Source organism: Microcaecilia unicolor, chromosome 8, assembly GCF_901765095.1.
Source record: "Microcaecilia unicolor chromosome 8, aMicUni1.1, whole genome shotgun sequence".
In the NCBI taxonomy this organism is placed as follows: domain Eukaryota; kingdom Metazoa; phylum Chordata; class Amphibia; order Gymnophiona; family Siphonopidae; genus Microcaecilia; species Microcaecilia unicolor.
Window position 1 is genome coordinate 214,937,653 of NC_044038.1, and position 23,373 is coordinate 214,961,025.

The 23,373-nt window shown below is 45.0% G+C and overlaps 1 protein-coding gene across 3 annotated transcripts in view; it reads left to right on the plus strand.

Moving 5' to 3' along the window:
• NFATC2 (nuclear factor of activated T cells 2) overlaps positions 1-20,856 on the plus strand; it is a 216,352-nt gene extending 195,496 nt beyond the window's left edge. For 2 of the 3 annotated variants that reach the window (XM_030213066.1, XM_030213064.1), the window contains exon 10: positions 19,479-20,856. In XM_030213066.1, the coding sequence (XP_030068926.1) occupies positions 19,479-19,534 (56 nt within the window). In that variant the 3' untranslated portion in view covers positions 19,535-20,856. Of the gene's footprint in view, positions 1-8,787; positions 8,876-19,478 lie in introns of all 3 variants that reach the window. The other variant, XM_030213065.1, reaches the window with a different exon arrangement.
• Positions 20,857-23,373: the final 2,517 nt, after the last annotated feature.

A 23,373-nucleotide genomic window follows, 5' to 3' on the forward strand; every position in this document is an offset into this window, starting at 1 on the left:
TTGGGGGTGTTTCTCTGCTAAGGGCACAGGACTACTTCACCGCATCAATGGGAGAATGGATGGGGCCATGTACCGTACAATTCTGAGTGACAACCTCCTTCCCTCCGCCAGGGCCTTAAAAATGGGTCGTGGCTGGGTCTTCCAGCACGACAATGACCCAAAACATACAGCCAAGGCAACAAAGGAGTGGCTCAGGAAGAAGCACATTAGGGTCATGGAGTGGCCTAGCCAGTCACCAGACCTTAATCCCATTGAAAACTTATGGAGGGAGCTGAAGATGCGAGTTGCCAAGCGACAGCCCAGAACTCTTAATGATTTAGAGATGATCTGCAAAGAGGAGTGGACCAAAATTCCTCCTGACATGTGTGCAAACCTCATCATCAACTACAGAAGACGTCTGACCGCTGTGCTTGCCAACAAGGGTTTTGCCACCAAGTATTAGGTCTTGTTTGCCAGAGGGATTAAATACTTATTTCCCTCTGCAGAATGCAAATAAATTCATATACTTTCCACAATGTGATTTTCCGGATTTAATTTGTGATGTGCTATCTCTCACTGTTACCAATAACCTACCCTTCAATTATGGGCTGCTCATGTCTTTGTCAGTGGGCAAACTTACAAAATCAGCAAGGGATCAAATACTTATTTCCCCCACTGTACATGGAAACACTTAAAACAAATAGGAGGAAATGTTTTTTTCACTCAACAAATAGTTAAGCTTTGAAACTCTTTGCTGGAGGATGTGGCTCCAGTGGCTAGCATATCTGGGATTTAAAAAAAAAAGGTTTGGCCAAGTTCCTGGAGGAAAAGTCCATAGTCTGCTATTGAGACAGACATGGGGAAGCCACTGCTTGCCCTGGGATTAGTAGCATGGAATGTTGCTACTATTTGGGATTCTGCCAGGTACTTTTGACCTGGATTGGTCACTGTTGGAAATAGGATACTGGGCTAGATGGACTACTGGTCTGACCCAGTATGGCTATTCTGTTTTACTTAACCTATTCTTTGTATCAAACAAGATTTGGATCAATGTACTCTATAGGAAGGAGGTTTTAAATGCTTATCCAGGTTTTTTTTGGGGGTTTTTTTTTTTTTGTGATTGCCAGGGTGAAGTAGCCTCCACAGGTGGGCAGAGAAAATTCCCTAAAACATCACCCCCTCTCCTGATATTGAGCCCACATTGGTTAGCATTTTTTTTAAATATAGGCCAGCCCCCACAGGCAGACAAATCCGGGCACTGAGTGGCAATATCTGGATGGTGGCTGCCATAGAGTATCTGGACAGAGCAGTAAGTTGCCAGCACTTTCTGGATAGGACCAAATTAAGGAGTCTTTTAGCACACCAGTAAAATGGCTTCTTTCATTATTTTTTTTTTTTTTGTAATGGCCATACACTAATTTCCCCATTAGCGTGGGGCCATTACCATGGGGATCCCTTATGCCACCTATTTAGGAGGTGGTAAGGGCTCCTGGCTATTCCCGCATTAATTAGGTAGTATGTGATAGGCATATTTTCAAAGCACTTTGGGAGGCTAAGTTCCATAGGTTTCTATGGAACTTTGGGAGACTAAGTGCTTTGAAAATGAGCTTGATGTGCCCACACTGCCCAATTAGTGAAGGCACATCTACTTTCCGCCCATGGGCACGCTTCCCATGCTGAAAAATAGTTGGTCAGATGCAGAAAATGCAGAGTATACGCTAAGCTGCCAGCTAACACCCAGCCAGAAACTTTTTGAAAGGAAAGGTACACAGTCCACACACCAGTTATCTTTTAAGAATTGGCCAAAAGGTATCCCCCCCCCCCCCCCCCCCCAAAAAAAAAAACAAATTAGACAAAAAAAAAACAAACAGGTCTACAAAACATACAGTGGCAAAAACAAGGTTTACTATAACTGAAGGTAAAACGCTTAAAAATACCACCCCATGATCTGAAGAAAAACCTCTAAAGTGCAAGCACAGAGAAAGCCGTTTTAAAGAGGCGCCAGTAAAGGGAATGCAAATTTCCAAACCGGAAGAGCAGCTGGGGACAATTATCATTTTCACCCATAATCGAAATTAGGGCGTCCAAAACTCAGAGCAGCTGGGGACGTCCATACTTCCCACCCATAATGGAAATGAGGACGCCCAAATCGCAGAGAGCAGCTGGGGACGCTTAGGAATTTTGTCAATAATCGAAATTAGGAAGCCCATCTCAGGGACGCCCGTCACGTTCTTATATGGGCGTCCCTAGGATAGTATTTAAGCGCCCTTCTCAGTATTTTCGATTCTTTGCATCGCATTGGCACAATGGCACCAAAACAGTCACCCACCCGCAAAGGTAATTTCACTTTGACCTCTACACTCCTTCCACAGTTCTATGTCTACCCCACCTCCCTGTGTGGCTCTCTTGCACATCAGTCTCTAAAGTGCACTCTACTCCTCCTCTCCATCTGTGATTATCTGCTAATGCCATTCTTCATCATCTGTTTCCTGGGTCTTCACATGTGGGGCTATGTATGTGAATGCTGCAAAACAAAACGGGGTTATTTTAACCAACACACTTCCGCCCCTTTTGCTGTGCAGGTGATGACACCAGTCAGACACAGAAGCTGGTCTTAGTGGTCACCAGCCCCAGCATACTGAAGGGCAGATAGAGCAGCAAACCAGGGACACAGACAAAGGTAACAACAAAGACTTCTCATAAATTAAAAAAAAAAAAAAAAGGTAACAGGGCACTGAACAACTCTCAACTTTCTCTCCCAACAACGATCTCGCCACTCTCCAACTCCACAAAATCGCTAAAGACGACTTCCCCCTTAGCCTGGTCGCTTTTATTTCAGGTCTAACTAAGGACGCCCATGTTCCCACCCATGCGAAACCATTTCACTAGCCGTTATACGCTGGGGGCACCCATCTCGTAACGCTGCCATAACACACCCCCTGTGGGGACGACCATAGATGGGCATCCTCACGCTGAGGCCGTCCTTACGGCCCTGTTTCGATTATTGGATTTGGGCGGCCTTCTTTCACCGGGATGCCCATGTGCCTTTTGTGTCGCTTTTTGGATGCCCTTCTCTTTCAAAAATGAGCCTGCTAGTCATCATTAAAACAGGTCTAGACCAAAAAAACTTCCAACTTTTAGCTCTGGACGTTTTTGCTTTTTTTGATTATGACTGAAAAACATCCAAGTTGTGGGAACACCCACATCCTGCCCCCATCACATCCCCGACATGCCTCCTTGTGATTTGGACACTCTTCAGATGAATGACATACAAAACATCTTTCAAACAAAAAAAACAGCACCACGGGCCTTTAAAAATGGAACACAGTTCTTTAATGAATGAGCCTTGACAAAAAGACCCGACACGGGCCGTGTTTCGGTGACTAGCACCTGCGTCAGGGGTCACAGTGATGACGTGGAAAACTTGGGGAATAACTCGAATATATTTCTCTACAATATATTATTCCTTACCCCACGTCTCATGTAGTAAAAGCTACAAAGCACCAAGGCACTTTCACTTTCTGTATCAAAGGCCCGTGGTGCTGTTTTTTTTGTTTGGACTTTAGTTTGTACTTTGTTCCCTCTCTTTTGTTATATACAAAACATCTTTAAAATGTGTGTTTCAAAAATACCGATTCGGACGTTTTTGCAAGAAAAACATCCATCTGCCGGTTTGTGACACTTTTTGGATGTTTTTCTCGTTCAAAAATGAGCCGTCAAGTCTATGGTTGAATATTCACTACAGGCACCAAGACTTAGACACGGCGATGCCAGGTTATGCTAATATTCTATCATGGAATCTGCACATTAGATGCCATTATTTATTTTTTATTTATTTGTTACATTTGTATCCCACATTTTCCCACCTATTTGTAGGCTCAATGTGGCTTACATAGTACCATAGAGGCGTTCACCATCTCCGGTAGAGAGACAGATACAAAGAATTGTTGTGGTCGATTAAGGTTCATGTGTTGTAGACACATTAGGAGTCATAGAGAGGAAGAGTTATAAAATAGACTTTCACCATACAGAACCAGAGAACCTAAACTGCTCCACCTACTTCTAAGAATTGCCCCCCTTGGCTTTTTATATGGTGTCCCACCCACTCTTCTTTAAACATCCTATTCTTATGACGAGTCTACTACTACTTATCATTTCTAAAGTGCTTTTAGACGTACGCAGCGCTGTACACTTGACCATGAAGAGACAGTCCCTGCTCGACAGACCTTACAATCCAATTAGGACAGACAAACAGGACAAACAAAAGATAAGGGAATATTAAAGTGAGGATGATAAAATAAGGGTTCTGAACAAGTGAATAAGGGTTAGGAGTTAAAAGCAGCATCAGAAAGGTGGGCTTTTAGCTTAGATTTGAAGACGGCCAGAGATGGAGCTTGACGTACTACTACTACTATAAATCATTTCTATAGCACTACCAGTCGTACGTAGCGCTTCACAACTGAACATGAAGAAAAGACAGTCCCTGCTCAAAAGAGCTTACAATCTAAATCAGGACAGACAGACAGGACAAACAAGGGATAAGGGTAGGACAGACAGATAGGACATATGGGGAAAGGGACTATTGAAGAGACGTACCGGCTCAGGAAGTCTATTCCAGGCATATGTTGCAGCAAGATAAAAGGAACGGAGTCTGGAGTTAGCAGTGGAGGAGAAGGGTGCAGATAAAAGAGATTTACCCAGTGAACGGAGTTCCCGGGGGGGAATGTAGGGAGAGATGAGAGAGGAAAGGTACTGAGGAGCTGCAGAGTGAATGCACTTATAGGTCAATAAGAGGAGTTTGAACTGTATGCGGAAATGGATAGGAAGCCAGTGAAGTGACTTGAGGAGAGGGCTAATATGAGCATAACGACACTGGTGGAATATTAGTCGTGCAGCTGATTGAAAAGGAGAGAGATGGCTAAGTGGGAGACCTGTGAGAAGAAAGTTGAATTGTCTAAGTGAGAGGTGATAAGAGTGTGGATGAGGGTTCTAGTAGCGTGCTCAGAAAAGAAAGGGCAAATTTTGGTGATATTATAGAGAAAGAAATGACAGGTTTTAGCAGTCTGTTGAATATGTGCAGTATAATTTGGGACACTTCACTGTACCATGGTTTATCCGATACTTTTCATCCCTTTAGCTTTTTGGAGTGGGGGAGTAGCCTAGTGGTTAGTGCAGTGGCCTCAGAACTAGGGGAATGGGGTTCAATTTGTACTGCAGCTCTTTGCGACTCTGGGCAAGTCATTGCCCCAGGTACAAAATAAGAACCTGCACATAATATGTAAACCACTTTTATTGTAACCACAGAAAATTAGTATATCAAATCTCCATCCCCGTTCCCTTTTTGGAAACAGTCATAGAAATCAAGTATTAAACTTGTAACTAATTCTCACACAGTAACACTGTGCGTGGTTTAGCCCATTATAAGGCCCACGTCCTAAGAGATGTGATCAAGTGTGTGATAACAGCGCAAAAGTGAATTGTATGCAAATGAGTCAGGAGGTAAATAGTCTATGGGAAAGTTTGCATGCTAACATGGCCATTATCACAGAAAACCTTAACCATACCTTCCTTTGCTGAACTCAAGTTTCTTACAATACTGTCTTGAAATTTGTGCATGTTATAGGTGATCTTTATCCATACAAACATAGAGTTTATTTGCATAATTATGGCACTTATTACAGAGCCTATTTTTGCAGGGAGTTTGCAGAAATTTCCACAGTATCTGACACAGTAAATGGCAGACATGCAAAATTTTGCAAAAGAAACAGGGTGCACTCTGTGCCAATTTAGATCATGCTACCACATTTGCAAGCACTCCGTGCTTCAGTGATTTGGCCTAGGGAATGTGTGGAAATAAGTTATTAACTGCATATTTCTTTAGGTATAATGTGAATAACAGCTGCTTTAATTGAACAGTCATTCCATTAATGAAGGGGAGTGAACAATTATTTAAGTTGCAACTAAGGGTCCCGTTTACTAGAGTGCAGTAAACAGTTTACATATGAATTAGCACGCAGTTAACACACGAGTATTAACTCTTACTGTGCTGGCATGACAGCGTACACTAATTCACATGATAACTGCAAAGCATGTAGAGGGTCAGGAAATGGACATGAGCTGTGTATTGCAGTCAGCACATGGTACTTTACCAGTCACTAAATAGGAGGTTCCAATACACATGCCACTGTCCTGTTTGCCAACCCTAACGTGAGGCAGGTTACCGCTGCACCTCACCCTAGCGCATCACCCCTTCCCGGCATGTCACTCCCCCCCACCCCCGAAGCACATCACCCCACCACCTTTCCTCCTATCAAGGGGTTGTGCAGAGCAGAGGTGCTGCTGTCGAGTCTGCCGGTCCCCTGCCCCCGGAACAGGAACTAACATCAGAGGGGGCAGGGGACTGGCAAATCATGTTCTTGCTCCTTGCACCCCCTTGCTGCCTGCACCCGGAGCAGACCGCCCCCACTGCCCCGCCCTTGGTACGCTACTGATGCTGAGCGATTGCCCAGGGCCCCCATGCCACAGAAGGCCCCAACCTCCCTCAAGCTGAAGGAGACATAGCTTGCAGGCAGGCTTTGGGGGGCCCCTTCCCAGTTTCTGCCCTGGGCTCCTGCATGTCTAACACTGCCCTGATCATAGAGAAAAGCAATTGACTGCGCGGTAAATAGAAACATGCTGGGAATGCCCCCAGCAGTAACCCCCTAATTCTGTAAACTTGGGTGCTCAAATTTCCAATTAGAGCACAATTAGAGCACAAATTTGCAGGTGCAAGTTACACAATAAGGTCAGTTGCACGTGTCACTTAATTCAATAATTGACTGTAAAGACTATAATTGGCACAGGTGCCTAGCTATGTGCGCACACGTTGGCACGGGCCCCCATAGATTTGGCCCTGACCCCCCCTCCCGCCGCCGTCGGGTACCTTTGCTGGCGGGGTTCCCCAACCCCCGCCAGCGAAGTCCTCTTGTCCGGCGCGGCCACGTTGCTGATCTGCAAGGGCAGGCTTCTCTTTCTGTGAGTCTGACGTCCTGTAAATGCAAGACATCAGACTCACAGAAACAGAAGCCTGCCCTTGCAGATCAGCAATGCGGCCACGCTGGACAAGAGGACTTCGGCTGGCGGGAACGGCCGCACCGGAGAAGAGGACTTTGGCTGGCGGGAACACGGCCGCACTGGAGAAGACCGGTTGGGGACCCCCGCCAGCAAAGGTACCCGGCAGCGGTGGCGGTAAGAGGGGGTCTAAAAGGTTGGCACTGGGGGGGGGGGGGGTCAAAGGTGGTGGTGGCAGCAGGGAGGTCAAAAATGGTGGGCGGGCAGGGGGGTTAAAGTTGGCGGGGGGGGGGGGGGTCGGCGGTGCCGGGTTGGCTAAAATGTGCCCCTTCACCTCGGGCTCTGGACCCCCCTCCCACCGAAGTCTGGCTACGTCCCTGGTTGCACAGTCATTATTCTATAAGTCGTGTACTCAAGGGCAACTTCAAGGGGGGCGTGGACCTGGGAGGGGCATGGGCAGGTCAACCAGTTACATGAGCGGGTTATAGAATACTATCAAGTATGCGCCTACTGCCTACAGTTAGAAACAGCCATTGAGCTAGTGTACGTGCTTACGCTTAAAATCAGGTGCAATAATGCAGACTTATGCTAGTATTCTATAGTGGCAGTTGTATACATCGAATGTGCACTTAGCATGTATCATCCCAGCACCTAAATTACAGCAGCCTTTCTAGAATTTACCTCTAAGTTCACAGGCTTTGCACTTAAGAGGTAATTCTATAAATGGGTGTGTGAAATTTCACGCACCTTATGAACATAAGCGCTATGACACATAACCGCAAGGAGGCATACACATGGGCATGGTGCCAAGAACACTATCACCTGTGCGGATTGCATGGCGCATGTAGGTGTGCCCACTTATACCAATCATCGACCTGGCACAAGTGATCACGCCTAACTTTTGGTGCAGAAAAGCGAGTTTAGTATTGTATAATGTCTTATAGAACTATGTAACATCTTATAGAACTGGCCAGTGGCGTACCAAGGGGGCGGTGGGGGCGGTCCGCCCCGGGTGCATGCTGCTTGGGGGGGGTGCCGCGCACCGGTCAGCATCGTTGGTTTCCATGCGCCCTCTGCCCCGGAACAGGAACCTGTTCCGGGGCAGAGGGAGCATGGAAATCAACGACGCTGACCAGCGCGCGGCACCCCCCCCCGGCGGCGTGCACCCGGGGGGGGGTTCTTTCGCCGGGGTGGGGGGTGTCCCTCGCGCTGCACGGGGGGGCGCTGCACCCGGGGGGCGGGGCGCATCGGCGATCCGCCCCGGGTGTCAGCGCCCCTCGGAACGCCACTGGAACTGGCTCTCATTGTGCCCCCTTGTGGTGTTAAGTTAGAGAATTACCTCCTTAATGTGCATTAATTTTTGCATTTATTGCACGGTAATAAACAGACCCCTTATACTACCAGCGAAAGTCAGATATTCGTATCCAGTGGAGGTAAGCCTAGCTGACCCAGAGTGTGCAGAATTGAGTTCTCTTTCTTTTTATTTAGTCGGTTTTCCCAACAATAATGTAACAGTGGCAGAAAGTTGTCTTGTACTATTATTTGATATTTCATTTAATTTAACGATTGAAATCTGATTAAACACAAGATCTGCGCAGTAAAGGTTGAGATCTGTCCCTTGTATCCTACAATTCAGCTACCCAGGTTAAAAATCCCTAAGAGTGTAGAGAGCGACTGTAACGTTTGACCTGCAGAAGAAAGGTCAAAGGTTGCATTTTTTTTTTTGGACTCAAAAATGGTTTTGCAAATCTTTTTCAGAGCTGATAGATACACATCTTAGCTGGATACAAAACATTATATGAGACAGACTGACTGGGATCTTTGATCCATGAAAAGAAAGTGAAAGGTAAAAAAAAACATTTTCTGCCTCTTCTCCAGCGTTATGTGTCTCTTGCTTTTTTTTTTTTTAATCTCACGCCCCGGCTTTGCTTGGCTAAAAATATCTGTTTTCCCCCTTCTATTCCTATTTATAATCACTTGAAACTGTAAATTGTTCACTAAGGGGTTAATACTGCCTACTTAAATCATACTCTGTGGGCTACCTGCACATATTCACCAGCACTTTACAGGGTAATGCTGCTGAATATTGCCAGAGACTGCGGATGTGCAGTATAGGCAGAGACTCCATGTTCTGGGGGAAGGGCTAGCATAAGCCCTGGACCAGGTGAAGCACTGTCTAAGGGTGCCGGAAATAAAGGTTGCCAAAATCCCTAGCCTCTGACATCATCTAGTCTAAATGTTTAAAGTCTTTTCTTCTCTCTTCTCCCTCCTCCCCACGAGTCCGACCTCTCTCTTGTTCTCTCCCACCCCTGGCCTGGTCTTTCCCTTCTCCGCACTTGCAGGTCCCAGCATCGCTCCATCTTCGCCTCTCTTCCCCTCCCCAGTTCTGTAAACCTTATTCAAGTTACTGTTTTCAGCCAGGCCCTAGGTCTTCCCTCTGCTGCCCCGATTCCTCTGATGCAGTTTCCTGTGGGCAGGAACTGCCAGAGGGAAAACCCAGGGCCTGGCTAAAAGCAGTCTGTGTTCGGACTGCTGCCAGTAATTTGCAGAAGGTTTACAGAATTGCAAGGAGGGGGGAGGGAGAAGAAGTGATGCTGGACCTGTGGGGAGAGGGGTGCAGAAGGGGAAGAGATGCCAGACCCGTGGAGGGAGGGTAGCCCGATGCAAACTGGCTCAGGGTGCCACAGTCCCTTGAGCTGGCCCTGTCTGGGGGGCAAAGTTGGGGAGAAGCTGAGAGTTATGTGGGTACCAGCAATAGTCAGTGCCGGCATCCACATAGCTAACTAGACATATAGAACCACATAAACAGCAGGCCTAACTTTTGCCCAGTTAGCTATGCAGTTCCAGTACCGAATATCAGCCAGCACCCACATAACTTCTGGGTACTGGCCCGAAGCTGCCTGTGCTCTTCTCTCCCTCCTTCCCCCAACAAGCAAGGCCCTCTTTCCTTCCGTCCTCCAACAAACAAGGCCCTCTGTTCACTCCTAGTAGGCCCCCACGGGCCTATTTTTCCAGTCATTGTTGGTGAAGTTGTCTCCAGGACCGGAGTAATGCCCACTCACTCCTGCAACCTATAGAGGCAGTCTTACAGTACTACTGCACTACAGTGAGACTGCCACTAGAGGTTCCCACAGTCATTTTGACAATGTGAGCCAGCTTGGAGAGGAGCAGTTGAGGATCGCTCCTGCCTCAAAGACCAGTTCGCCACCAATGACTGGAATAGTAAGGGGGGTGGAGGGAAGCAAAGGCCTTCTTCATGGGGGAGGGGGGTATCAGCCCAGACCCGCATAAGTCCTGGTGCCAAGCCTCAGTCCAGTCAGCCACAAATATTCAATGCTGGTGGTCAGACACGACCTGGCATTGAATATCAGGGCCTAATTCTGCCTGTGGCAATCAGTGTTTCAAAAAACGCTCATTGCTACCAGCTGAATATTGACCGGTAACATTTTGGGGATATTGCATCCTTCATTAAACATTGAGGTCTGCCTTTGCTACTTGGAAAAGGCTCATACTCCTTCATTCCATAGCAGGTCACTTAAATTTACGAGCTGGCCGCAAGTGTAAATATAGAGAATACTGCCATCCACATGGGTATGTGTACACGTACCTGTCTAAAGAGCATTGCCCCTAATCGCTATTCTGCAAGTATATACTCAAATGCCACAGTGTGTAACTATAAGAGAAGCATTTACAGGGGAGTAGGGTTACCATATGTCCGGATTTACCCGGACATGTCCTCTTTTTGAGGGCATGTCCGGGCAACCGGGCGGGTTTTGCCAATCTGCCCGTTTGTCCAGATTTCTGGACAAACAGGCAGATTGCTAGCCTCCCTTCCCCTTAACTTACTAGTGCCCTGGTGGTCTAGTGGCCTCTTCCGCCTTCGGAGCAAGAAAGAGCCCCCTCTTTCCTGCCCGGAGCACTGCCCTGCATGCATCCTTCCTGTTGCTGATCTCAGCCCAATTCAAAATGGCCACCGAGAGTTGACGTGACCTCGCGAGACTTCAACTCTCAGCGGCCATTTTGAATCAGTGCTGAGATCACCAACAGGAAGGATGCATGCAGGGCAGCGCTCCGGGCCTGCCCCGAACAGGTCACTAGACCACCAGGGCAGTAGTAAGGGGAGGGGGGTGACAGGGTATGTGAGAGGGGGGAGGGGAAATGTGACGGAGCGGAGCGAGGGTGCGAAAGGGGGCAGGGTGGGGTGTGTGGTGGGGGCGGGGCATGTGTCCTTTTTGGAGGACAAAATATGGTAACCCTATGGATGGGACTATAGGTGGGGGCCGACATTTACGCAGGCTACTTACAGAATATTGGGGTCCTTTTACTGAGGTGCATTGAAAAATGGCCTGCACTGATGTAGATGCATGTATTGGATGCACGCAGGTCCATTTTTCAGCACACCTACAAACAAGGCCTTTTTTTTTTGCCGAAAATGGACATATCGCAAAATAGAAATTAGAACATGTCCACTTTGGGCCTGAGACCTTACCACCACCCACTGACTTAGCGGTAAGGTCTCATGTGTTAACCAGGCGGTAATCATCAGCACGCATACACTGCCAATTACTGCCTGATTAGCGCCACACGGTAGAAAATAACAAATATTTTCTGCCGCGCGTATCTGACGCATGTAAAAAAAATGGAATTATCGCCAGAGAGACGCAGTAGCCAGGCAGTAGTTCCAAATTGACTCGCACTGGACACGCGTAGGCACCTACGCGCCTTAGTAAAAGGGCCCCACTGTTAGTTATGCACGTAAATGTTGCATGTAGGTGCACTCATTTACTCAAACCATAGACCTGTTGTAAAAATTTGTGCCTAGGTTGTAGCATGCTGATGTAGGTTTCAGCTAGTTTTCTATAAGGATACTTCACAAGTGTCCATATAGAACAGACTTATATTTTGTATAGCACCTAAATGGAAGCAACTGGTTGTGGATTTGCCTCCATATTGTACATATGCAAAAGCACTATTTCTTAGGTGAGCTGCATGCTATATTTGGGTATATCCTGATGACAAGTCTTTATTTCATGCACTGATATCGCTGCGGTATGTCATAAGCCTGTAACATTGGCAATGCATGTGGGAGCCAATAAGCACAGCAGTATTTTCTGTTGATCTCTCTTGTTTTCTAATTCCTCTCACTAGATTTTTATGCATCAATTTTTTAAAAAGATTTAGCCAGTAACTTCGGAATTTAGCTGGGTAAAGCTCAGTATTAGATATGTTTCCCCTTTTTGCCCTGATAAATAAGTCCACCAGATTCACAGAAACAAAAAAAAGGCAAAGATCTGCCACAGAAATAGCAAATCAAAAGAAAAAAAGCAGATCAAAAAAGACAAAAAAAATAGAACAGGAGGGTAACAGAAGAAGTGGTTTATTACAAGTTACCCGACGTGGCCACGTTTCGCCCTCAGGCTGCGTCAGGGGTAAAAAATCTAATAGGGGTAAAAGGCAAAGTGAACCCCTAAAAGTAGTCATACAACCACCTTACATAAGTGCTTCCCAAGCTTACTCAGCAAACTTCACAATGCTATGTTGACTGGCAGTAAGGTGGTTGTATGACTACTTTTAGGGGTTCACTTTGCTTTTTACCCCTGACGCAGCCTGAGGGCGAAACGTGGCCACGTCGGGTAACTTGTAATAAACCACTTCTTCTGTTACCCTCCTGTTCTATTTTTTGTCTTTTTTGATCTGCTTTTTTTCTTTTGATTCACCAGATTCACAGGACAGACATATTTAGCTGGTGGGACAAGGGGGGGTGGCTCTGGAAGCATTATTTATTTATTTAAAATCATTTCTAGCCTGCCAATTACCAGTTTCTGATCTGGCCAATCACTGTGGATATTCACCACTAGCCAGCTAAATTTATCTGGACAGCTCCAATTGCAAAGGTAGCTGTCCTTAATCCGACTAAATTTAGGGGAATTTTTAAGCCAAAAGCCCAGTTAGCTAGACATTTGGCTGATAGCCAAATAACGTTACCCAGATAAATCAGTGAGGGGGTTAGTGAGAACTGACCCCTTGAACTACGGTGATTTAAAACAGACTTTTCAAAAATAATTATTTTTTATGAAGGTTTAATTATACATTAAGGGGCCCTTTTACTAAGCCACGTTGCGTGTACGTGCACCCAACGTACGCCAAAATGAAGTTACCACCTAACTGCCACGTGGGTCTTGCGGTAATTTCATTTTTGGCGCGCGTCTGAAAAATATTTTTTATTTTTTGGGCGCACGTAACGGATGCGCTCCAAGTGGCATTTGACGCGCGTAGGTCATTACCACCTGGATCCTTTACCGCTAGGTCAATGGCTGGCAGTAAGGTCTCAGACCCAAAATGGACACGTGGCAATTTTCATTTTGCCGCACGTCTGTTTTCGACAAAAAAAGGCATTTTATGTAGGTGCGCTGAAAAATAATTCTTTGTGCGCCCAAAACACGCGTCTACACTACTGCAGGCCATTTTTCAGCGCAGCTTAGTAAAAGGACCCCTACGTTTGATATAGCAAACATATAATCAGACCATCATATATCACCACACAAAATTTACAAGGAAACATTGCTAGGGTGACGTTGTGTTTACTAGCTTCAGTAGTTGGCCATCCAAGTTTGTTTCCCCGTCGGTTGTAAGAGAAGTTTAGTCAGCTTGAGACGGATACCCCTGTCAGTTTGATCCAACTGAGTGGTTCCTGATGAAGCCCTGTTATAGGTGAAATGAATCGGGCCCCGTTGAAAATCAGCAGTTGAACTGTGGTGTCGTCAAGCCAGCATTTATTGAGCTAAGTTGATGCATGCCATGCTGTAGCTAACAGTTTTTGTTACTCAGTTATCTTTAATATTTGTGCTCTATTATGGGCTTTTTTGTATAAAAATTTGTGCTCTATTATGGGCAATTTTGCATGAGTGGAGTAGGGAATATTTACCCCATGAAAGAAACTTGATCACAGGCACAAAGTCTTTTATAGATAACTAGTAAAAAAAGGCCATTCCTGAAGGCAAGGAAGTGGGCCCTAGGCACGCAGAGGAACTTCCAAAGAAGATGAGGAAGGAACGCCAAGGGCACAACAACACTTCGGCTGTCGGGGGTTTGGGTCCCCCGTCAGCACAGGTAGTACACAACGGCGGCGGGGGGCTGTTTTCGGCGGTCCGGGGGGGCGACAGGTTCGCGGAGGGGGGGTTGAGGGGGGCCGTAGCGCGGGGGGGTGACAGATGATTCCGAGGCATGGGGGAGGAGTAGGGAAACACGCTACTCCTCCCCTTGCCGTGGAATCAGCTGTCATGACGTCAGTGCGTGTCTGCCTAGCAGACCACCTCCAGACTAGGGAGCTACGGTCCCAGGCACAGAACGTTGGAGGTGAGAATTATTATATAGGATAGCGTCTTGTTGATTAGACCTTGGCAGAAGACTTGTTTTCTGAGGGTATTTCCCAGTTTCCTAATTTCTTTGCATTCATTCCACACAACCCCTTGGATTGTGTTTGGCTGTTTTTCAGTTCTCTGGATGATCTTAAGGTGACCAAACAGGTAGAAAAGACGAAGGCAAAAGCTAGAAGGATGATTGGGTGCCTAGGGAGAAGAATGGCCAGTAGGAAAAAGGAGGTGACGATGCCCCAGTATAAGACTCTGGTGAGACCTCATTTAGAGAATTCTGGAGGCTGCACCTTCAAAAAGATATAAGCAGGATGGAGTCAGTCCAGAAGACGGCTACTAAAATGGTCGGTGGTCTTCATCATAAAGAACACGGGGACAGACATAAAGATCTCAATATGTATTCTTTGGAAGAAAGGCAGGAGAGGGGAATTATGATAGAGATAAATGCACAGGAGGCGAGTCTCTTTCATTTGAAAGGAAGTTCTGGTACGAGGGGGCATAGGATGAAGGTGAAAGGGAATAGACTTAGAAGTAACTTGAGGAAATACTTCTTCATGGAAAGGGTGGTGAATTTGTGGAACTGTCTCCCATTGGACGTGGTGGAGATGAAAACAGTAGCTGAATTCAAGAGAGCTTGGGACAAGTACACAGGGGCGTAGCCAGACACCTAATTTTGGGTGGGCCTGGGCCCACGATGGGTGGGCAGAAGAACTCCGCATTGTCCCACAAGTGATTTGGTCTCTCCCTCTCTTGCCTGATGCCATATGGTCTCTCAAACATCCCCCCTCCCCCGCTTAAATTTTTAATAGCAGATTTTCACCGGCAGTGAGCAGCAACTAATAAACACAGCTCATGTTGGCCCCACAGCCTTCCCTCTGATGCAACTTCCTGTTTCCGCATAGGTGGGAATACATCAGAGGGAAGGCTGTGGGGCCAGTGCGAGCAGTATGTATCAGTCACTGCTCACTACAGGCGAAGATCTGCTATTTTCAAGGAATGCAGGAGGGACAGTTGTTGGGAGTTTTCGGCTGGTGGGGCTTGGAGATCCCTTCCAGCCACATCATAAGTATGCTGCTACTGGGTGGGCCTGAGCCCAGAGTGGATAGGCCTGGGCCCACCTGGGCCTACCCTTGGCTACACCACTGCAAGTACATAGGATCTCTAAGGGATTGATTGGGAGAGTAGATGGCATGGATGGGCAGACTGGATAGGCCATATGATTTTTGCCTACATTTTTCTATGTATTTTATTTCAAACAATGTAGAAACTGCTTTTAATTATATGCAGAGTTTGATACTATACATCCTACAGTCTAGTTGTTCTCACGTAACTTGTGCTGAGAAGAAAACGGTTTGTTGATTGATTAGTGATGAACAAAATCACTTAGAAATAAAACCACACAGTTTTCACCCACTTGTACTTAAATGAAGTGACCCTTTAAAGTGAGAACCCACGCCTTTTACCTAACTGCTATTTTTAGAATGTGAATACCAATAGTTTCCATTTATAAATATCTCGTTTCCTGAGCTGAGTAAATAGGAAGTCATTTAAAGCATGCACTGCTAGGTTTAACCCTTACTTTTCCAGTTTTACATCTCAGGAGCCATTTATATACATGAGACACCTGGAAAACTAGAAAGTGTGGGCCCAGAATAGCACAACATGAGACCCTGCCTAGTGCCTTGGAGGAAACATTTAGTCATTCCTGGATTTGAGTTTACATCCAAGTGCATTGTGGTACTTGCAGTTCTGCTTCTTCTGTTTGAAGCCAGGTTTACAAAGCTTCCCCATTAGGTTTGAGTGACAACTCCTGGGGGGAGGGGTAGGGGGTTTTTCAGTGCAGAAAAGGCTTTCTTCAACTAGGGCGGTGCTAAGCCGGTCTCTTTTACCTCTCTTCCTGTTTCTCAATCCTTTCCACAGCCTAGCTTTCAATATTGTCAATTCTGGCAATTAAAAAATATTTGAACTCCAGGTTAAAAAGAACACACACTTTTCACATCACTACGTACAAGTAATTATATTCTTCCATATCTATCCAGCAGTATTTAGTAAACCATATTAATCCCCCCGTGCTTGTTCTATGCTTTCTTGAATTCAGATGCAGTCCTTGCCTCCAGCGCCTCTACTGCAAGGCTATTACACAAATTCAGCACCCTTTCTGTAAAAAAATATTTATTAAGATTACTCCTGAGTCTGTCCCTTTTCACCTTCATGCTATACCCCAGAGGCAAAACTAGAGAGGTAAAATCAAAAGCAAGATTAACAATCAGGGTGAATTAGCTGTCATTTTATCATCCACATTTTTGATCCGTTTGTTCTGCTGTATTTGCATTGTAGATCTTATGCCTTTCCAGTGTTTTCTTTGCATATTTTTCAGCACCGTTTATAAAATTCCCCTCACAGAGTAAGGAGGTCAATTTAGAACAGCTGCATGGCATTTACAAATATAACTGGCTTACATATATAAATACTGAATTTACAATGCTGCTATTTACTTGTCTAGATGAATGGGGCACACAGATTTCAGGGGGCAGGCTCTGGGTGCAGTTTAGACAGTCTAAAAAATGTATGGAAAATACCCTTATATATATATTTTTAAATTTCACCATCGGCATTTGTACTTGCTCAAAGGAAGGCTTAAGTACCAGCCTCCTGATCATTTGGGCCTGGAGCCCTCAGCAGTCAATGAGAGGTTGATTGCGCTTTCCTCTATGGTGTCTCACACCCCTACAAACTTTTGAAGAAAAGTTATTTCACTTTTCTCCACAATTTTTCAAAAGTCAGCAAGATTATCTTCAAAATACTCTTGGGGCATGTCTCCTGACTACATGATAGACCTGATTGAACTATCACCAAGAAATGCAAACCCGGAAACCAGAGGCAGTGGGCTTTGATCCTGGCAACCTGGGTTCAATCCCTACTGCAGCTCCTTGCGACTTCGAGCAAGTCACTTAACCCTCCATTTCCCAGGTACAAAAAAACTTTCTGAGCCCTCTAGGGACAGAGAAAGTACGTGCATATATAATGTATACAGCACCGTGTACATCTAGTAACATTATAGAAATGATTAGTAGTAGAGCATTTGATTCATTCGCCACTCCTCCCCCTCACACATAACTCTCCTTTGCAATCATGAAACCTGTGCATGAGGGCAAGCAGGTGACTGTGGTTGTCTGCCTGATCAGATAAGCACACTTAGTTGTCTGCCACTGGGCTCAGGACCAAGCAACAACCACTAGTTGAGGGGAAGCAGCAGTAGTAGATAGGGGGAGTATGAAGACTTGGGGAGATAGAAAATAAAGCATGAAAGTGTGAGTGGAGCCCCAGGCACAAAAGTATCTAGTATTTTATTTGCTAACTTTTATTCTTGATAGCAATCAATCAGATATATGCTACTGAGTGCATATTTGTTGGAAACGTGCGACCTAAGAGTATGTGAGACGTGAATGAAAGTGAAAGTGAAGGCAAAAAGGAGTAAAAATGTGAATGCAAAGAAAACTAGTGTCAGACTAAGCAAGGAAAGTTGGTGAGAGACAAGCCACATACCAGCCCCTTGGCTCATTGACAGGACCACCCATACATGTTGCCGGATCTTGCCGAGGCCAATTCACAAGCACCGAAGTGCGTTCATCAGTGCAAAATAAAATATTATTTTGCTGGATGCGCAAAAGATTTTTTAGAAGAACACCAAAATCCCCATTTGAAAAGCAATACCCTACCATTTCAAAGTCGCATTTTGAATGAAAACAATAGAAATCAAACAAAATAAAACATGGAAAAGAAAATAAGATGATACCTTTTTTATTGGACATAACTTAATACATTTCTTGATTAGCTTTCGAAGGTTGCCCTTCTTCGTCAGATCGGAAATAAGCAAATGTGCTAGCTGACAGTGTATATAAGTGAAAACATTCAAGCATTACTATGACAGTCTGACAGGGTGGGAGGATGGGGTGGGTCGGAGGTATGCATGGGGACATCAAAGCATTATCATTGATATTCTAACAGGATGGGTGTGGATAGGTGAGGGGTGGGGTGATCAACAGAGACATACAGCTTTATGGTTTATAATGGGTTAGGAGCTCCAGATCCTTGTTAAGTCCTTTCTGTTGGGTGTTAAAATATTCCAACAGAAAGGACTTAACAAGGATCTGGGGTTCCTAACCCATTATAAACCATAAAGCTGTATGTCTCTGTTGATCACCCCACCCCTCACCTATCCACACCCATCCTGTTAGAATATCAATGATAATGCTTTGATGTCCCCATGCATACCTCCGACCCACCCCATCCTCCCACCCTGTCAGACTGTCATAGTAATGCTTGAATGTTTTCACTTATATACACTGTCAGCTAGCACATTTGCTTATTTCCGATCTGACGAAGAAGGGCAACCTTCGAAAGCTAATCAAGAAATGTATTAAGTTATGTCCAATAAAAAAGGTATCGTCTTATTTTCTTTTCCATGTTTTATTTTGTTTGATTTCTATTGATAACCTTAAGAGTGGACTAACACGGCTACCACACTCCTCTACTTGAATGAAAACAAAATGTGCTAGTGTTTAAATATAGCAGAAAGCTGTTAAAATGCTTGGTGGTATTATTCATCTGACAAAGTAAAAGAAGTGAAAGTCTTGCTGATAATTTCCTATTTTTCACTAAACATAAATTTGTTAAACCTGACAATGATTACTCTAAACGGAAGTAACGGAGCTGTGCAGCTGCCACAGTGGTACAGCAGAGTCTTTCACCAGCCTTGAACAAAAATAAATGCTGGGTAACAGTACTCTATAAGAACCAGATATTGTATTATAGGAGGGATTCTCAAGCTAGAGATTACATGGAAAACACCACAGTCGTTTTCAAGCTGCATGCCCCTAGAATCTATATGCTCATCTACTCAAAGTGGTGGATGGTTCATTCAGTTCTTCCCTGCTGTCCCCTAACTTAATATGTTAGATCCACGATTCTAAATGTGTGGGAAAAATACATAGTTCTGGACTCTTAAGGAAAAAATACGTAGTAATTTTTTTAAATTTCTAAGCACCATATCTTTGCTTTCTCTTTTTCTTACAGTTAATGAAATTATCAGGAAGGAATTTTCTGGACTCCCTCCCAGAAGTCAAACATAGAAGAGCAGGCTTGCAAGACGACCTTTTATTGAAGGCTTCTGTAACTGACCTCCGGGACCTTTCTGCTTGTCCTCACCACCTTCTGTTTCCTCATTATTCACTACCAAGGCAAAAGATCTGCAGCAGGGAACAATGAGCTGGCATAAAGCGAACTGTCCCAGCCAAGCAGATTTACCACCTATCTTCTGTAAACATCAAAAGAACACTCTTCCTTTTATCCAAAGACTCCATTGTGTTATCAGAATATATGCATCTTACCAAAATGGGCCTTGTGCAAAGCACAGAAAGGGAAGTGTCTGCTACGAGAGATGGCCGTTACGCACTCATTCCACAGTGTCTGAAGAAGCACGCGTGTTCCTTTATCAGACTAAAGCAGGCGTAATTTGGAGGGCAGCGATGTGACAAAATAATCTAACAAGGTGTCAAATATACTGTAAAAAAAAAAAAAAAAGTCCAGAGAAATGAAAAGTCCTGCATCTTGACCGCTGCCTCTTAACATTGCAATAGTCTCCAACTGCAAGCTGACAACCTTTAGTTCTTCTGAAATTTAGGATTAGTGTCTATACCTCTGTTCCCCTCAGTTTTTCTAACAAAGGCTGGTGCCTTAACATGCACAGAGGTTAGCGAAATCCTCGAAATAATTCGTTCATGTCTTCAGTTTGCCAACATGAAGGCCTTTTGTATTGAATATTATTAACAAAGTAGAAATTCAGATATTTCAGTTTTCTTTCTTAAACAGAAGCTTTCGAACGCAAAATCGTCCATTAGCAGTAGGTTACTCCTGTTCTGTTTTATGGAAGAGGCCATTGCTCTCTTAAAATAGGAAGGAGAACTTCAAAGCACGTAAGACAGTATAGAGTATATTCTATGGTCAATGCTGAGATTTAAAAAAAAAAAACAAGCAAAAAAGAACCTTTTGTAATATTAAAGTGTCAAATGCCCTTCATTTGAACCATCTTCAAGCATGGACCCACTGAAAGAGTGATAGCACAAATCTTCATATGTAGATTCTAAGATCTGTAAGCCCACAGTGTGAAAAATACAGAAGCAGTCAGATTTAATAGATTTTAGGGACTAGACTAAACTTAAGGTTTAGGTGCCTTTTACATAAACAGAGATAGAATTAGGCCACTCAGATTAGCCCTAGCCAGGCTATGAGCCTACTTTTTGGCCACATTGATTGACGTGCAGGATGGCTTTAGGAGTTTCCATTTTTAAACCTGTGGGGATGCTGCTAACACGTGTACTTTATTGCAACGGTTAAAGCAGGATAAGCCATAAAACAAGTAGATCTTCAGCCACAGTGCACATGGCAGGGGCGTAGCCAGACCTCGCAGTGGGAGGGGGCCAGAGCCCGAGGTGGGGGGGGCACATTTTGGTCTGTTACCCAGCAAATAGCTTGGCTGGCGGGGGTCCCCAACCCCCGCCAGCTGAAGCCGTCTCTAGAGCCGGTCTCCGGCGCTTCAGCGTTGCCTGCCCTGCTCTCTCTTCCCCCTCACGTCCTGCATGCTCCTTTTAGTGAAAAGAGAGCAGGGCAGGCAACCCGGTGGTGCCAGAGACCGGCGCTGGACATGGCTTCAGCTGCCGGGGGTTGGGGACCCCCACCTGCAAAACCAGGGGCCCCACATAGCTACACCACTGGCACATGGTACCATATCTTTGAATATTAGCTGGGTTGCAGGCTCAAAAGTACACATCGCCACTGCCAGTCAGGCATATGATGAAATATGTACCCCCTAGCTCTAAAGGTTGTATTGAGATACCGTGCATAATTCCTGCAAGCTACACCATTTTTAAAGGCATTCCTCATGTGGCAAAAAAAAGAAAAAGCAGTTTCTCAAAATTACACTAGACCAGATTATAACTAGTTATTAAAATATGCATTTGTTAGGTTCTGCTAGTAGGTACAAAAAATTATATATACATATGTAAAACTTAATTATGCTATCAGAAACCACAGAAAAGAGGAGTGATGTTTTCATACTTAAGTAATACAAAATACACTTCACTATAGCCGTGTTCAGCTCTTTTTTACATTCAATCTAACCTGAAAAACAGGGAGGAAAAAGCCTCAGATAGTGCAGGTTATTTCAATCACTTAGATGACCCTGCTGCATCAGTCACTGGCATTAAAAAAAAAACCTCTCCTGAAATCAAAAAACATACTTTTTCTTTATACTTTCATACTTTTACTTTATAGTGTATAGAATTTCCTCCCTGAAGCAGCGTCAGGTAGAGCAACAAAGCCGTTATGCTATGCTACATTTAAGCTAAGTAGCTGATTTTATTTTGGACTAATAAAATATATAATATAAAGTAAGTATAAAGAAAAAATGTTTTCTGATTTGGGGAGAGATTTCTTTTTTATGCCAGTGATTGATGCAGCAGGGTCATCAAAGTGGTTGAAATAATCCACACTATTCTGAGGCTTTTTCCTCCCCGTTTTTTTATATTAAATCAGGGCTTTTTTTGAGGGGGTACTTGGGGGTACTGAGTACCGGCACCTTTTCCATTGTCTGCTAAAATTGACCCATGGCCTCCAAGTTTTAATGAAAGAGCTCAGGCTCTACACACCAATTCTGCCTTATCATAGGTTCTGTTACTGGTTGCAGGGGGCCTGGCTATTGTGGGGTGGGTCCCTCAGCGATCACTCCCACCCCTGAAGGGTGGCCTGCCATTTGAGTACCGGCACCTTTTTCCGCTAGAAAATATGCACTGCATTAAATTGAATGTAACAGTGAGCAGTGGAGCTATTGAAAGAACTGAACAGGGTTATAGTGAAGTGGGGGGTTTTTTTGCATTGCTAAACTTAATTATGCTTACATGATCATTTACTAACAGTTAACACACGCTAAGGCAATTAGCATGTTATTAACCCATCTTAAGCAAAGTGCCCTGTAGCAAAAACATGAGAAAAAAAAAGCAAGGAGAAGCAAAAGCCTCATGGGTAAATTCAGCAACAAAAAGGAGTGAGGTCCAAGAAAAAGAAAAGGCCAAGATGCAAAAGTTCCAGTGATTTATTAATAATCATACTATCAACGCGGGACTCAACAGCTGTGTTTTGGCATAAAGGCTTGCATCAGGAGTCCATTACAACTACTGATGTTATCAGTCCAATCAAACATATAAACGGCAAGTGACCAACTCACCTGCAAATGCACAGTAGAGTCGGAACGCTGAGAGTGTAGAAGTCCAAGCCCCGCCTCCACCAGCAGTACAGCCCAATAGGGAGGAGGGCTTGGACATGGGCGTGGAAATCGGAGGAGGAGGGAGCAGGGAGGGAAGGAGGGGGCGGAACTGAGGGAAACAGACGCTGGGGGGAGGGCAGGGGAGAGAGCAGGGTTGGTGGATGGGGGGGGCCATAGGAAAACAAAAAACTAGCCCGTTGTTACAGGCTTAACGGCTAGTATACAATAATCAAGAATAAAGATCAAACGTGTCTTCAAAATGAGAGGAGTGTCTGTATACCCGTGCACGTTATGCTGTGTGAAGTGAGAAACGCTATCAACTTTGCATGAGTACACAGAGACAACTCTCCATTTGAAGCAAGGGCGTAGCCAGACAGCAGATTTTGGGTGGGCCTAGGCAAGAAGTGGGTGGGCACCAAAAAAATATCTCAGCTGGTGGGAAAATGCTTCTCTCCACCTTGGTAGTCTGCAGCAGGCATGCGCTGAAAACTGAGCATGCGCAGGTGCCGGTATCTTGGAAAGTAGCATTTTCGTTACCATCAGGGAGAAGTCTTCAGCTGGCAGAGCTTGGGATCCCTACCAGCCAGCACAAAACATGTGCTACTGTTGGGTGGGCCTGAACCTAAACCCTGGCCCACCTGTGGCTACGCC